The following is a 13219-nucleotide window of genomic DNA, read 5'->3' as shown; positions in this document are numbered from 1 at the left end:
ATGACTGAGTGACTGAACTGAACTGAGATGTGTCTGTTCTGGAGACTTCATATAAATGTCTGGCTCCTTTGTATTAGCATGATGATTTTGAGATTAATCCGTCAAGCAAAATAAATAATGCAGGAGGTTGCAAATAAATTTATTGGGAATCTTAAGAATTACAATTCAGGAGACATGGATATGGGTAATCCTGAAGGAATGTTCTGAGGAAGAGAAAGACTTGGGGGCTAATAAAAACAAAGAGCCCATGAGGTTGTTTAAAGTTGCCTGGAGAGAGTGGATTGAGTCTGATGTGAGTCAGAAAATAGTTGATAAGCAATCAGGTGGCACTAGTGGTGAAGAATCCACCTGCTAATTCAGGAGGATGAAAGAGACAAGGGTTCAATCCCTGGGTCAGGAAGATTCCCTGCAGTAAGAAGTGGCAACCTGCTCCAGTATTCTTAGCTGGAAAATTCCACGGACAGAGGAGCCTGGTGGGCTACACATGGGGTTGAAAAAGAGTCAGACACGACTGAGCACGCTACTAATACTAAGAATCAGGAGTCGTTTTAAAGAAGGCCTGTCAATGGAAGAAAAACACGCTACCTAAAAATTGCCTGCTTTATTTGGAGCCCTTACTGAGGACTATGTTTTGGGAGACAGCCTCTCAGACAGCTCTGAGGAACTCTGAGACAGTGGAGGAATATATAGAAGATTTTTCTGAGGATTAAAAATGTAGTTGAATGTCAACTGATTATTGCTAATCACAAAATACTGATATCTCCAGTTAATGATTATAGTGCTTTTCTATGTATGGGAAGATGCAAGAGTCTGGGTTCACTGAAATTATCCCTTACCTATGCATCTTAACTATTTGGGTCAGTACCCTGTTTTCCTCCATCCTGAATCCCCTCAGGGTACACATGGAGCTGTGGCTACAGTTGTTGATGGCTTGATGGCAGCAACAATTATTGTTAACTAAAATAGCATTGCTTTGTCCGTGGATCCAAGAAGCAAAGAGATGATCCTATTTTAGGGTAGGGGTCTGGTGTATCTTGAGTTTCTGGCAGGTATTCTGGACCCTGTATTCCCCAAGCCAACAAGTCAAAAGATCAGATTCCACCCAGGCTGAGAAATGAATAAGTCACATGTCCTTAGCTCTCTTAGCAATACCAACTCCATTTTTATTTTCCTTTCCTTTCACACTTTCATATTACAGCATGTGCCAGCAGCTTGTTCCCTTTTGTTGCTGAATAGTAATCCATTGTGTGGATATGCCATATTTTATCAACGCATTCATCATTTGATGGACAGTTGAGTACTTCCTTATTTTTGGTCTACTATGAATAAAGCTGCTATCAATTCAGTTCAATTTAGTCATTTAGTTGTGTCCGACTCTTTGTGACTCCATGGAATATAGCATACCAGGCTTCCCTGTCCATCACCAACTCCTGGAGCTTGCTCAAACTCATGCTATAAACAGTTAAAGCTGCTATAAACATTCCTATACAAGTCTTTGTGTGGTCATGTTTTCATTTCTCTTGAGTATATACCTAGCAGTGGAAATTGCTAGGTCATATGGTAAGTTTAACCTCTTAAGAAACTTTCAAACTGTTTCCCAAAGTGGTTGCACCATTTTACATCTCCCTCCCCTGTCCCTATGCCATCCCCACTTCTGCCCCAAAATGTACCAGGGCTCATTTCTCTACATCCTCTCCAACACTTGTTGTTATTGGTCTTTCTTATTTTTTAAAAATTACCCATTCAGTGGATATGAACTCGCATTGCAATTTTAATTTGTATTTCCTTAATGACTAATGAAATGGTTAGATAACATCACTGACTCAATGTCCATGAATCTGAGCAAACTCTGGGAGATAGTTAAGGACAGGGAAGCCTGGTATGCTGCAGTCCATGGGATCGCAAAGAGCTGGACACAACTTAGTGATTCAACAACAAATGACCAGTGATGCTAAGCATTCTTGTTCATGCGCTGATTTGCCATTATATAGCTTCTTTTCGGAGAAGGCAATGGCACCCGACTCCAGCACTCTTGCCTGGAAAATCCCATGGATAGAGGAGCCTGGTAGGCTGCAGTCCATGGGGTCTCGAACAGTCGGACACGACTGAGCAACTTCACTTTCACTTTTCACTCTCATGCATTGGAGAAGGAAATGGCAACCCACTCCAGCGTTCTTGCCTGGAGAATCCCAGGGACGGGGGAGCCTGGTGGGCTGCCGTCTATGGGGTCGTACAGAGTCGGACACGACTGAAGTGACTTAGCAGCAGCAGCAGCAGTAGCAGCAGCAGCAGCATTAGCAGCAGCAGCAGCAGCTTCTTTTCAAGCTTCTTTTGTTTTCTGCCCCAGGGCTTTCTGACCACAGAGAGTGTCCACCTGGCCTCCATACAAGCACAGCTAGAAGTACAAGTGTGAGGACGGAGTGCAGTTACCGTCTCTTGGGGCAACTCTCAACTTCTGGGGATGGGAGCAATGGGTGAATGCTGAGCTCCCCTCCCCCCATTGTTCAATGGACTATTATGGGGAGGGGCATTCTGTATAATTCTTAGAAGTGGAATGAAGCCCCCAATACCCACAGCAGTGACCTCGAAAACGCATCCATCCATCAATTTTTCCTCTTCCCTGCTTAATCCTCTCAAGTCCCAAGGTCTGCTCTCTGGGGTCACTTTCCAGGACCAAACCCTGGTCTCCAGTTCTGCTTCCAGAATGGGGTGGATATGGAGGAAGCCGGGGTGGATAGGGAGGAAGCCAGGCTGGACGCTTCTGCTCCAATGCCCAGTGATTCTGTATTTACCCTCTGTCCCTCCATATTCCTCAGACCACCCAGACAGGAGAGTCCTATGCAACTGCAGTTACTGGCAAAAATGGGAGGGAACTAGCCTAGTCAGAGCACTCTGCCCTTACTATCCGGCCTTGGAGTGTGGGGAGGGTAGAGAGCGAACCGCTCTGTCCGATCGAGACCCCGTATTCCCGAAGCCAACAAGCGGCTCTCAGAGCCGCTTACTGAGCCTGGACTGCGCGTCCCATGATGCCCCGGGCTGGGCGGCTGCCGTAAAGCGGTTCGCCGGGTGCGACGCGAGTACCGGCCGCGCGCCTCTCCCGGAGCCGCGAGCGCCACCGCCCCCTGTGAGGAGGCACTGCCGGTCCCGGGCCGCGCTCCCTCCCTCTCCGGCGCCCTCCCCTCCGGGAATCCGGGTTCCCTCAGGTGGTCGCGGCGACGGCGGCGGCCTCCTCATGCCAGGCCGCGGGGGGAGGGGGCGGCCTGGCGGCAGTGGCGGGGGTGGCACGGGCCACCGAAAGCGGGGCCATGGAGCCCAGGGAGTCGGGGAAGGTAGGCCTGGAAGGGCCCGGGGGCCGCCACTCCCCTCCCGTCGGTCCCAGGTCTGGGCTCCGGTGAGGCAGGCGCTACAGGCGGAGTCCGCGCAGATGAGCCAGCCTTGCAGGGAAGGACTCGCCCGCTCGCCCGCCTCTTCGTTCGCTCTCCGGGCGAGTCACGCGCAGCCTTCCGCTCCCTCCCTCCGCGGCTGGCTCAGCCGCGCTCTGCCGAGTGGTCGCCCCCTTTGGTGCTGGGTGGGTGACCCGCTTAGTGGAGTAATGCGAAAGGGCTTCCCGTTTTTCCCAACGTTAGCATTTAGAGGCCTGTGGTGCTTTAAGGCTTTGAGGCTGGATAAGACACCACTGCTGGGAGCCAGGGGAGGGCAGGGTGAGGGCTTGGCCCTGCCTAGATGCCTCTTCCCAAGAAAGGGCTGAGAAGCAAAAGACTTGGCATCTGGTGTATTTCTTGCCAATTTCTACTTCGTGGAGTATCTGAGTATTTCTGAGAAGCATATCCCATAAACTTTTCTTCAGGCTTTGGACAAGAAGCTGAGTTGTAAGAAAGGATGAGGAAGAATGCTTGAAGATAGAGTTAAGTGTTTGGCAGGATTGCTAAGAGTTCAGAGTCTGTCAGCAAAGACCAGCGTGGTCGCATGCTCTTGACTTGGAGACCATGGCAGACTTTGGGGACTAAGATCTTTCTGGATATTGTTTGATGCTAGTTCTTGAGAGTTTCTTCTCTGCCCAAAGAGGAATGTCTTCAGCAAACATTTTCGAATGCGGATTGAGTCTCTTCTTTTTAAAAAATTGCTCATTTAATAAGCCTTTGTGGTTAGGGATTTAAGTTGACGGAGATTCTGGAAGTACAGGATAAATATGAAATGACCACTTTCCTCCAGGAACTCTCCTGCATTTTTTACCTTGGTAACATGGACAAGCACGGCAAGGTGGCCCCACAGACAATAGAGAGAAAGAATCAGGAGGGTATTTTGATGCTGTACTTTTTCCTGGGAAGACTGGGAAAGACTTTGGATTACAAAAGAAGTTACTCCTTGCTTAAGCATCTTTTCCTTACTCAGTCCTCTCCACAATGCATTTTCCAGATGTAACAACCTATAAACAGTCCAGGACAATAAAGCCCAACAATGTAACCAAAGAAAGATTGAAGATGACCTGCCTGCCAGCCTCATACTAAGCACTTTAGGGCAGCAGTCCCCAGCGTTTTTGGTGCCAGGGACTGGTTATCTGAAGGACAATTTTTCCACAGACCAGAGGGGAATAATGTTGTGGGGAGGGTGGTGACAGATGTGGGAGATGGTTTCAGGATTATTCAAGCACATTGTATTTATTGTGTACTTTTTATTATTATTACATCAGCTCCACCTCAGATCATTCAGCATTAGATCCTGGAGGTTGGGGGACCCCTGCTTTGCTGTGCTGTGCCATGCTAAGTCACTTTAGTCGTGTCCGACTTTTTGCAACCCTAAGGACTGTAGCCCGCCAGACTCCTCTGTCCATGGGATTCTCCAGGCAACAACACTGGAGTGGGTTGCCATGCCTTCCTCCAGGGGATCTTCCCAACCCAGAGATCTGACCATTGTCTGTTATGGCTCCTGCATTGGCAGGTGGATTCTTTACCACTAGCACCAACTGGGAGGGCTTTCCTGGTGGCTCAGATGGTACAGAGTATGCCTGCAGTGCAGGAAACCCAGGTTCGATCCATGGGTTGGGAAGATATCCTGGAGAAGGAAATGGCAACCCACTCCAGTATTCTTGCCTGGAAAAACCCCGTGGATGGAGGAACCTGGCAGGCTGCAGTCCATAGGGTCACAAAGAGTCGGACACAACTGAGTGACTTCACTTCACCACCTGGGAAAGCCCCAAGTCCTGCTTTAGGGGATACCAAAAAAGTAAAGGAAATGGCCCTTGCCCTCAGGTAATATCCGAGGTTTAGTTTAAACCGAACCTGATTTTGGACAGGGGAAGCAAAATGTTAGTGGGAAAGAAGGGCTATAAACAATTGGCATTGCAAATTGGAATTAGTGATTTGAGGTTGATTTCAAGTGATTCTGTCCATTTGTAGACTTTCTTAGTCTTTAGTATGAGAAGAGAAAACTACAAATGTTTTGGGAAGTGGAAGACAAATATTATGTCCTTTTCAGGAAAGTGAAAGTCACTTAGTCATGTCTAACTCTTTGCACCCCTATGGACTTCCATGGAATTCTCCAGGCCAGAATACTGGGTAGCCTTTCCCTTCTCCAGGGGATCTTCTCCACCCAGGGATTGAACCCAGGTCTCCTGCATTGCAGGCAGCTTCTTTACCAGCTGAACCACAAGGGAAGCCCAAGAATACTCAAGTGGGTAGCCTATCCCTTCTCCAGGGGATCTTCCTGACCAAGGAATCGAACCGGGGTCTCCTGCATTGTAAGCGGATTCTTTACCAACTGAGCTATGAGGGAAATCCTTTTCAGGCCCAATCACTGCTTGAAACCCTTGGGGACTGGAAATTTCATTCTTGATTCCAATCTTGATTGCAGGATATCAAAAGGACACCCTTTCCAGATGTATCAGTTTTTTTAGCTTGGGGAATGAGAATGTTATTCAAAGATAAAGTGATTACAGAACAAACTAGACATGTAAGATGCATTGCAAATGATTGATGATAACTAAGGCCTGGGTAGAATAACGGTGCTATTCTAAAAGTGAAAGTGTTAGTCACTCAGTTGTATCCAACTCTTTGCAGCCCCATGGACTGAAGCTTACTAGGCTCCTTTGTCCATGGCATTCTCCAGGAAAGAATACGGGAATGGATAGCCATTCCCTTCTTCAGGGGATCTTCCCAATCCATGGATTGAACTGAGTTCTCCTGCGCGGCAGGCAGATTCTTTACTGTCTGAGCCGCCAGGGAAAGTTCCATTCTTTATATCACTCTTTTGGCTCAAAGCGGGAAGAATGGGGGGTACATGTGAGGTATTATTGGTCTGTTACTAGAATCTTCCTTTGATGCTATTTTGTGATATTTATTAAGTAAAGGCAGTCTTGGCCTATAGGATTGGGTGTGGGGTGTCTTGCTTGTCATTGGCAGAAAAATGGATAGAGGTCAAAGACTCCCCCGTCACTCTATACCATTATCCTGTTTCATCTTCTTCCCAGTCCTTATCACTGTATATAAAATTCTCACATTTATTTACTCACATGTTTGCTGATTCACTGTCTGCTATATCCCCAGCTAGAATAGTGGGGCAATATATGGCATGTAATAGGTTCTCTGCTTCTGTTAGGTCCATACCATTTCTGTCCTTTATCAAGCCCATCTTTGCATGAAATGTTCCCTTGGTGTCTCTAATTTTCTTGAAATCTCTAGTCTTTCCCATTCTGTTGTTTTCCTCGATTTCTTTGCATTGATCGCTGAGGAAGGCTTTCTTATCTCTTCTTGCTATTCTTTGGAACTCTGCATTCAGATGCTTCTGTCTTTCCTTTTCTCCTTGGCTTTTTGCTTCTCTTCTTTTCACAGCTATTTGTAAGGCCTCCCCAGACAGCCATTTTGCTTTTTTGCATTTCTTTTCCATGGGGATGGTCTTGATCCCTGTCTCCTGTACAATGTCATGAACCTCATTCCATAGTTCATCAGGCACTCTATCTATCAGATCTAGTCCCTTAAATCTATTTCTCACTTCCACTGTATAATCATAAGGGATTTGACTTAGGTCATACCTGAATGGTCTAGCGGTTTTCCCTACTTTCTTCAATTTGAGTCTGAATTTGGTAATAAGGAGTTCATGATCTGAGCCACAGTCAGCTCCTGGTCTTGTTTTGTTGACTGTATAGAGCTTCTCCATCTTTGGCTGCAAAGAATATAATCAGTCTGATTTTGGTGTTGACCATCTGGTGATATCCATGTGTAGAGTCTTCTCTTGTGTTGTTGGAAGAGGGTGTTTGCTATGACAGGTGCATTTTCTTGGCAAAACTCTACTAGTCTTTGCCCTGCTTCATTCCGCATTCCAAGGCCAAATTTGCCTGTTACTCCAGGTGTTTCCTGACTTCCTGCTTTTGCATTCCAGTCCCCTATAATGAAAAGGACATCTTTTTTGGGTGTTAGTTCTAAAAGGTCTTGTAGGTCTTCATAGAACTGTTCACCTTCAGCTTCTTCAGCATTACTGGTTGGGGCATAGACTTGGATAACTGTGATATTGAATGGTTTGCCTTGGAGACAAACAGAGATCATTCTGTCGTTTTTGAGATTGCATCCAAGTACTGCATTTTGGACACCTAACCTGCCTCTTGAGAAATCTGTATGCAGGTCAGGAAGCAACAGTTAGAACTGGACATGGAACAACAGACTGGTTCCAAATAGGAAAAGGAGTACGTCAAGGCTGTCTATTGTCACCCTGCTTATTTAACTTCTATGCAGAGTACATCATGAGAAATGCTGGACTGGAAGAAGCACAAGCTGGAATCAAGATTGCTGGGAGAAATATCAATAACTTCACATGTGCAGATGACACCACCCTTATGGCAGAAAGTGAAGAGGAGCTAAAAAGCCTCTTGATGAAAGTGAAAGAGGAGAGCGAAAAAGTTGGCTTAAAGCTCAGCATTCAGAAAACAAAGATAATGGCATCCGGTCCCATCACTTCATGGGAAATAGATAGGGAAACAGTGGAAACAGTGTCAGACTTTATTTTTTTGGGCTCCAAAATCACTGCAGATGGTGATTGCAGCCATGAAATTAAAAGATGCTTACTCCTTGGAAGAAAAGTTATGACCAACCTAGATAGTATATTCAAAAGCAGAGACATTACTTTGCCGATGAAGGTCTGTCTAGTCAAGCTATGGTTTTTCCTCTGGTCATGTATGGATGTGAGAGTTGGACTGTGAAGAAGGCTGAGCGCTAAAGAATTGATGCTTTTGAACTGTGGTGTTGGAGAAGACTCTTGAGAGTCCCTTGGACTGCAAGGAGATCCAACCAGTCCATTCTGAAGGAGATCAGCCCTGGGATTTCTTTGGAAGGAATGATGCTAAAGCTGAAGCTCCAGTACTTTGGCCACCTCATGCGAAGAGCTGACTCATTGGAAAACACTCTGATGCTGGGAGGGATTGGGGGCAGGAAGAGAAGGGGACGACAGAGGATGAGATGGCTGGATGGCATCATGGACTTGATGGACGTGAGTCTGCGTGAACTCCGGGAGATGGTGATGGACAGGGAGGCCTGGTGTGCTGCGATTCATGGTGTTGCAAAGAGTCAGACACGACTGAGCGATTCAACTGAACTGAACTGAATAGGTTCTCAGTATTTTTTGAATGAATGACTCAAAATAGCATCTCTCCAGGGGTCTTTCTTCTGTAGGTGTGAGTGCTGTGACGAACACTGTGTTCTGTGTCCGCTGGGAGATATGTTGGTGCTACCAGATACGGGTATTTATTGTGTGTTTGTTTATTGCCTCAACATCTCTGGTTCCTAATCACTGACCTCCAGCAAACCTCCTCCCCTTCCCCTAGAAGTGATTATTCCCTTCTCATTTGCTCTCTGGACCCAGTTTTGTTATTGCACTTATATCACAGTTGTCTGTCACCTCCCAAGGGGTTTTATTCTCCTTGACGAATATGGTGTCTTTTATAGCTTAGGATCTCCAAGCACACACAGAAACAAATAAAATGTGTGTTCAGTGAAGAAATGAATTAAATGCCTATGAAATCCTGTGGTGGTGATGGGAGGAAGGGTCGTGATGGTGAAGGTGGTTATAAAATAAGATAATCAGCATAGGCTTCCGAGCACCAGGCATCATAAGGTCTTCCTGCTCAGGGGAAGCGGAAGTGCTTTGCTTGGTGGACAGGAAATCCCTTGAGAAAGAGATGGACTGTGAGAAGGAACTTAAGTGAGTCGGTGGAAGTGGGCAGAATTAGGGAATCTGAAGACTGGGTGTGTGGAGGGAAGAAAGGTATAATACAGGGTTGTGATTACAATTATATTCACCTGACCTGACTGTAGTAGAGGTTCCAGGTGGGGCAATGTCTAGAGCTGAGGAAGAGGAGTCAGGCTCAGATCCAGGGCACTTGGTGCTGGGCTCAGAACTCAGAGCTCTACCTCATAGACAGTAGGAATCACTAAAATAAAACATCCAGGGATATTCCTTGCTGTCTGTGTAGGTAAGAAATTCCTCCTGTTTAAGCAGATTTGTGTGTCTTGTGTAGGTGTGTGTTTTACATTGCAGTCATCACAAGGCTGTTGCTATAATATTGGTTAAAAGAGAGGTACCAGGGCCAGGGTAATCATCATTCTTGTTGGGAAGATACTTCTTTAGTATCTAAACATTCAGCCCTGGCCGTGCCCTTCGTCCTTGTGGCACTCATAGAGTGATGGGTCCATTGGCTTTCATTATGCCACCTGTTCCCTCAGGGAGGCAGGGTGGGTGGGAATGAACAGCGAGCCCTGCTTGCCCTTGGTCGGTCACACACTCTGACCTGTCCTGATCGGAACAGCTTGCCCTGTTGCCCTGATGTGCAGTAGTCCTCCTGGGATCTTCCTTCGTTATAATCTTGAGGGTTTTCTACCCGCTTCCCTGCATTGGCTCTCCTAGGCCATATCCTGTGTGTACCTGTTTCCTGTCTGATTGCCTGCTTTTAGTGGAGCCCATCCTGCAGCGTGCTTGCAGCAGTTTTTTGGAATTATAATCATATTTTGCTTTGGAAGACACTCTGAGAGCAAATAGTTATTTAAAACATACACATTGGCAGTACAATTCTATTGTTGCTTTTAAAACTGTTCATTCATACATATTCATAGACAAAAGACTGGAAAGTTGCATATCAAATGTCAACACATTCTTTTTCACTAGGGAGATTGTGGATGATCTTAAAGCATTTTTTGTTTTTGTTTTTTGGCTTTCTGTCTAAATTTTCTGCAGTAAATATTGATTTACAAGAAAAATGCTCAAATTATTTTTAAATATACAAATCAATAGTGACTGATAAGAATTATGTATACTGTTTTTTTCAAGAAGCTTCTTTGCTGAAATTAGATATTTCATGTACTTAAAATTGGAATATAAAGTTACAGGCAAATTTTTAAAAATGTACTATAACTTGCTATAAATGGAAATAGCCATTGGACTATTTGGACTTACCAAATAGTCCCCTCAGTGTTGTCACTTTGGAATGGCCAATACCCCAAGGATGTGATTTCCCAAAATGTTTTTCTTTGGGGGAGGTTTTTTTGTTGTTGAGAATTTTATTTATTATTTCTTTGACTAGCTGATAAATATTGGTGGTACAAAATTTAAAAGGATAACCAGCAACAGATTCTGAGTGTTTTCTGATTATTTCTCTTATAACCGCTTGGTTCATGGCTGCAGTGTCTTACTTCTCTGGGGCTATTGATGATACTTTTGTTTTTTACAGATTGTTTTCTCCCTGCCTCACATCCATTTCCTCAGTTCCTCCTCCCCCTGCCCCCAACCCCCATCTGTTTTGGACTCTGTCAGGCGTGAAAGAGCCTTTTGCTATGTCTTGATAGCCCAGTTGTTTGCTGACTCTAAACAATGGGAACCCAGAATTCTAACTGGAAGCTCTGACCATGTGGGAAGGAGGATCTTGCCATCTTGGAGCCTGTGTAAGGGGTCTGGCATTTGTTGGCAAACAGTTTTCCCCCAGCTCTTGTTATTTGCACCTCACTGCCTTCACTCCCAGGCCAGTGGTTCCTGGCGCGGCCAGGGCCTGAGTCTCTCTGGAGAGACTCAATAAATCCTCTGATTTATTGGTGTAACTTGGGTTGTTCCTCCGTTTGTCTACTGTTGGGTGAGAATTCAGTTTTCTTGGATCTGCTCAGATATTACTTTTTCATCTGCTTTTCAGTTAGCAAAATGATATTGCTATTGTCCCCTTGTTGTGTTGTCCATCCTAGTGGGTGTATCGTTTGGAGTTTTTTTCATGGGAAGAGGGTGTCTTTTAAATTCACAGGAGGAAGCAAAATTCAGTGTACTTGTTGAACTTGCTATCTTAATCCAAAACTCCTTGAAATATTTTCTGAATTTCCTTGCCCCTTTCTGGTGGAACTGAGCTCCTTTACAAGCCCCACGGCATGTAGTTCTCAGTTTTAAAGCCTTGCCCATCTTGATCATTGACACATTCACAGGCATAGTTCTCAGTGACATTTGACTATTTTCAGAAATCAGATACATCTTCCTAAGTGGATATTTACAACGTTCAAGATTTTGCAAAAAGAAGCACTGTTGGTTGTTTGTGACGTACTGGCTGAGAAGTAATGGGTCCTGTGGGACAGCAGGTGCGGAGCATGCTGGGAGAGGATTGTGAGAGTCCAGAGTCAGCCTTCGTTACAGCACTTTGGTTTCAGGGTGTGGCCCTCCCTAGAAGAAGGGGGTCTCTTTCGCTCTGTGACTTGCGCTCAGTGGGAGAGAGCGATGAGGTGCACTCCTGTGTGTAGACTGACGGTGCTCCCTCCTCCAGTCTGACCTGTTTCCAGAGTAAATCCCAGTAGGTCCCACCTCTGTTCCCAGGGTGCCCTCAGGCGATCATGAACACAGCCGTGGAAGACTAAGGAGGAAGTTGGTGCTTACCTGGTGTCATTTTTCCTTCCAGGCTCCTGTGACGTTTGACGACATCACGGTGTACTTGCTTGAGGAGGAGTGGGTGCTGCTGAGTCAGCAACAGAAGGACATCTGTGGTTCTGACAAGCTGGTGGCACCCCTGGGTATGGCTCGTGTTCACTTCCCCACAGCATTCCCAACCATGTCTGACTGTGACGTGCTTGAGAATTGTCTGGAATCTGATCATGTATCCCCCAGCATCTTGACACTGTTTATCCACTCAGTCCTCTATCTGGCTTAACTGCCTGTGGGTTCACACATCACGCTTTCTCTTCTCCACTTAAACTGGCCAAGATAAGTGGGGGAATTGGGTGGGCTAGACCTGGATGCCTCAGCATATCCCAGGGCGCTGGGGGCAGGGGAAGCCCCACCTGTGGACCTTGCTGCTGGAAGGTGGGTTTTGTTTCAGTGCCCAGAGGACACTGGAGGCGGTGGGCAGTGGTGGAAGAAGCCTCAGATCTGCAGTGTGGAAATCTGGTCTCAGTGCTGGTTCTGCCACAAGGCCTGGCCATTAGCCTTGTCGAGACTTGGTGTCTTTCTTCACAAGCTTTCCTTTTTCACAGGCTTGTTGTAGTGGTTTAATGAAATGAAACAACTTAAAAGTTTGTGCCCAAGTAGATAGTTTTCATCTTTTTTATTTTCTGAATGTCCTTTCTCTGCCTCTGTGGATAGACTTCCGGTACCATGGACAGAGGTGATTGTAGTTGGTTGTGTCTATGTGCATATATACCCACTCCAGTGTTCCTGCCTGGAGAATCCCAGGGACGGCGGAGTCTGTGGGGTCGCACAGAGTTGGACACGACTGAAGCGACTTAGCAGTAGCAGTAGCAGCATGTGCATTTATATTCTTCTGATTTCAATTTGATGACCATCACCATGCCTTTCTTTACTTCTTTTCATCTTGGCCCTTGTCTAAGGCTTATGGGGGCAACAGTCTCAGCTCTCTTTGGATGGAGGGGTTGTGTTCTTTGTGTCTACTAAAAAGTTTGAAAACTGATGATTCTTTTAAATGAGAAGTTGCAAAATAGCGCTGGGCCAGATTTGGCCTACACCTTTTTTCTCTTTCTTTTTTTTTGGTTTGACTTCTTTAAAATGCTTAAATAAGGGGCTTTCCTGGTGGCTCAGTGGTAAAGAAACCGCCTGCCAATGCAGCAGGCACAGATTTGATCACTGATCCAGGAAGATTCCACATACCTCAGAGCAACTAAGTCCATGCACCACAAGCGTTCAGTCTGCGCTCTAGAGCCCAGAAACAGCAACTACCAAAGCCCACCCACCCTAGAGCCTGTGCTCCACAGCAAGAGAG

The 13219-nt window shown here is 46.0% G+C and overlaps 1 protein-coding gene across 5 annotated transcripts in view; it reads left to right on the top strand.

Annotated features, from left to right (window-relative positions):
* Positions 3075–13219, top strand: part of ZNF862 (zinc finger protein 862) — a 36337-nt gene continuing 26192 nt past the window's right edge. For 4 of the 5 annotated variants that reach the window (XR_001917935.1, XR_001917934.1, XM_018046786.1 and 1 more), the window contains exons 1-2: positions 3075–3329; positions 11906–12017. Coding sequence is in view for 2 of the 5 variants with exons in the window: in XM_018046786.1 (XP_017902275.1) it covers positions 3306–3329; positions 11906–12017 (136 nt within the window). In the remaining 3 variants the exon portion in view is untranslated. The remainder of the gene's footprint in view (positions 3330–11905; positions 12018–13219) is intronic. The other variant, XM_018046785.1, reaches the window with a different exon arrangement.

Source organism: Capra hircus, chromosome 4, assembly GCF_001704415.2.
Source record: "Capra hircus breed San Clemente chromosome 4, ASM170441v1, whole genome shotgun sequence".
In the NCBI taxonomy this organism is placed as follows: domain Eukaryota; kingdom Metazoa; phylum Chordata; class Mammalia; order Artiodactyla; family Bovidae; genus Capra; species Capra hircus.
The sequence above is the reverse complement of the archived record's forward strand: the minus strand, read 5'-3'. Positions and strand labels throughout refer to the sequence as shown.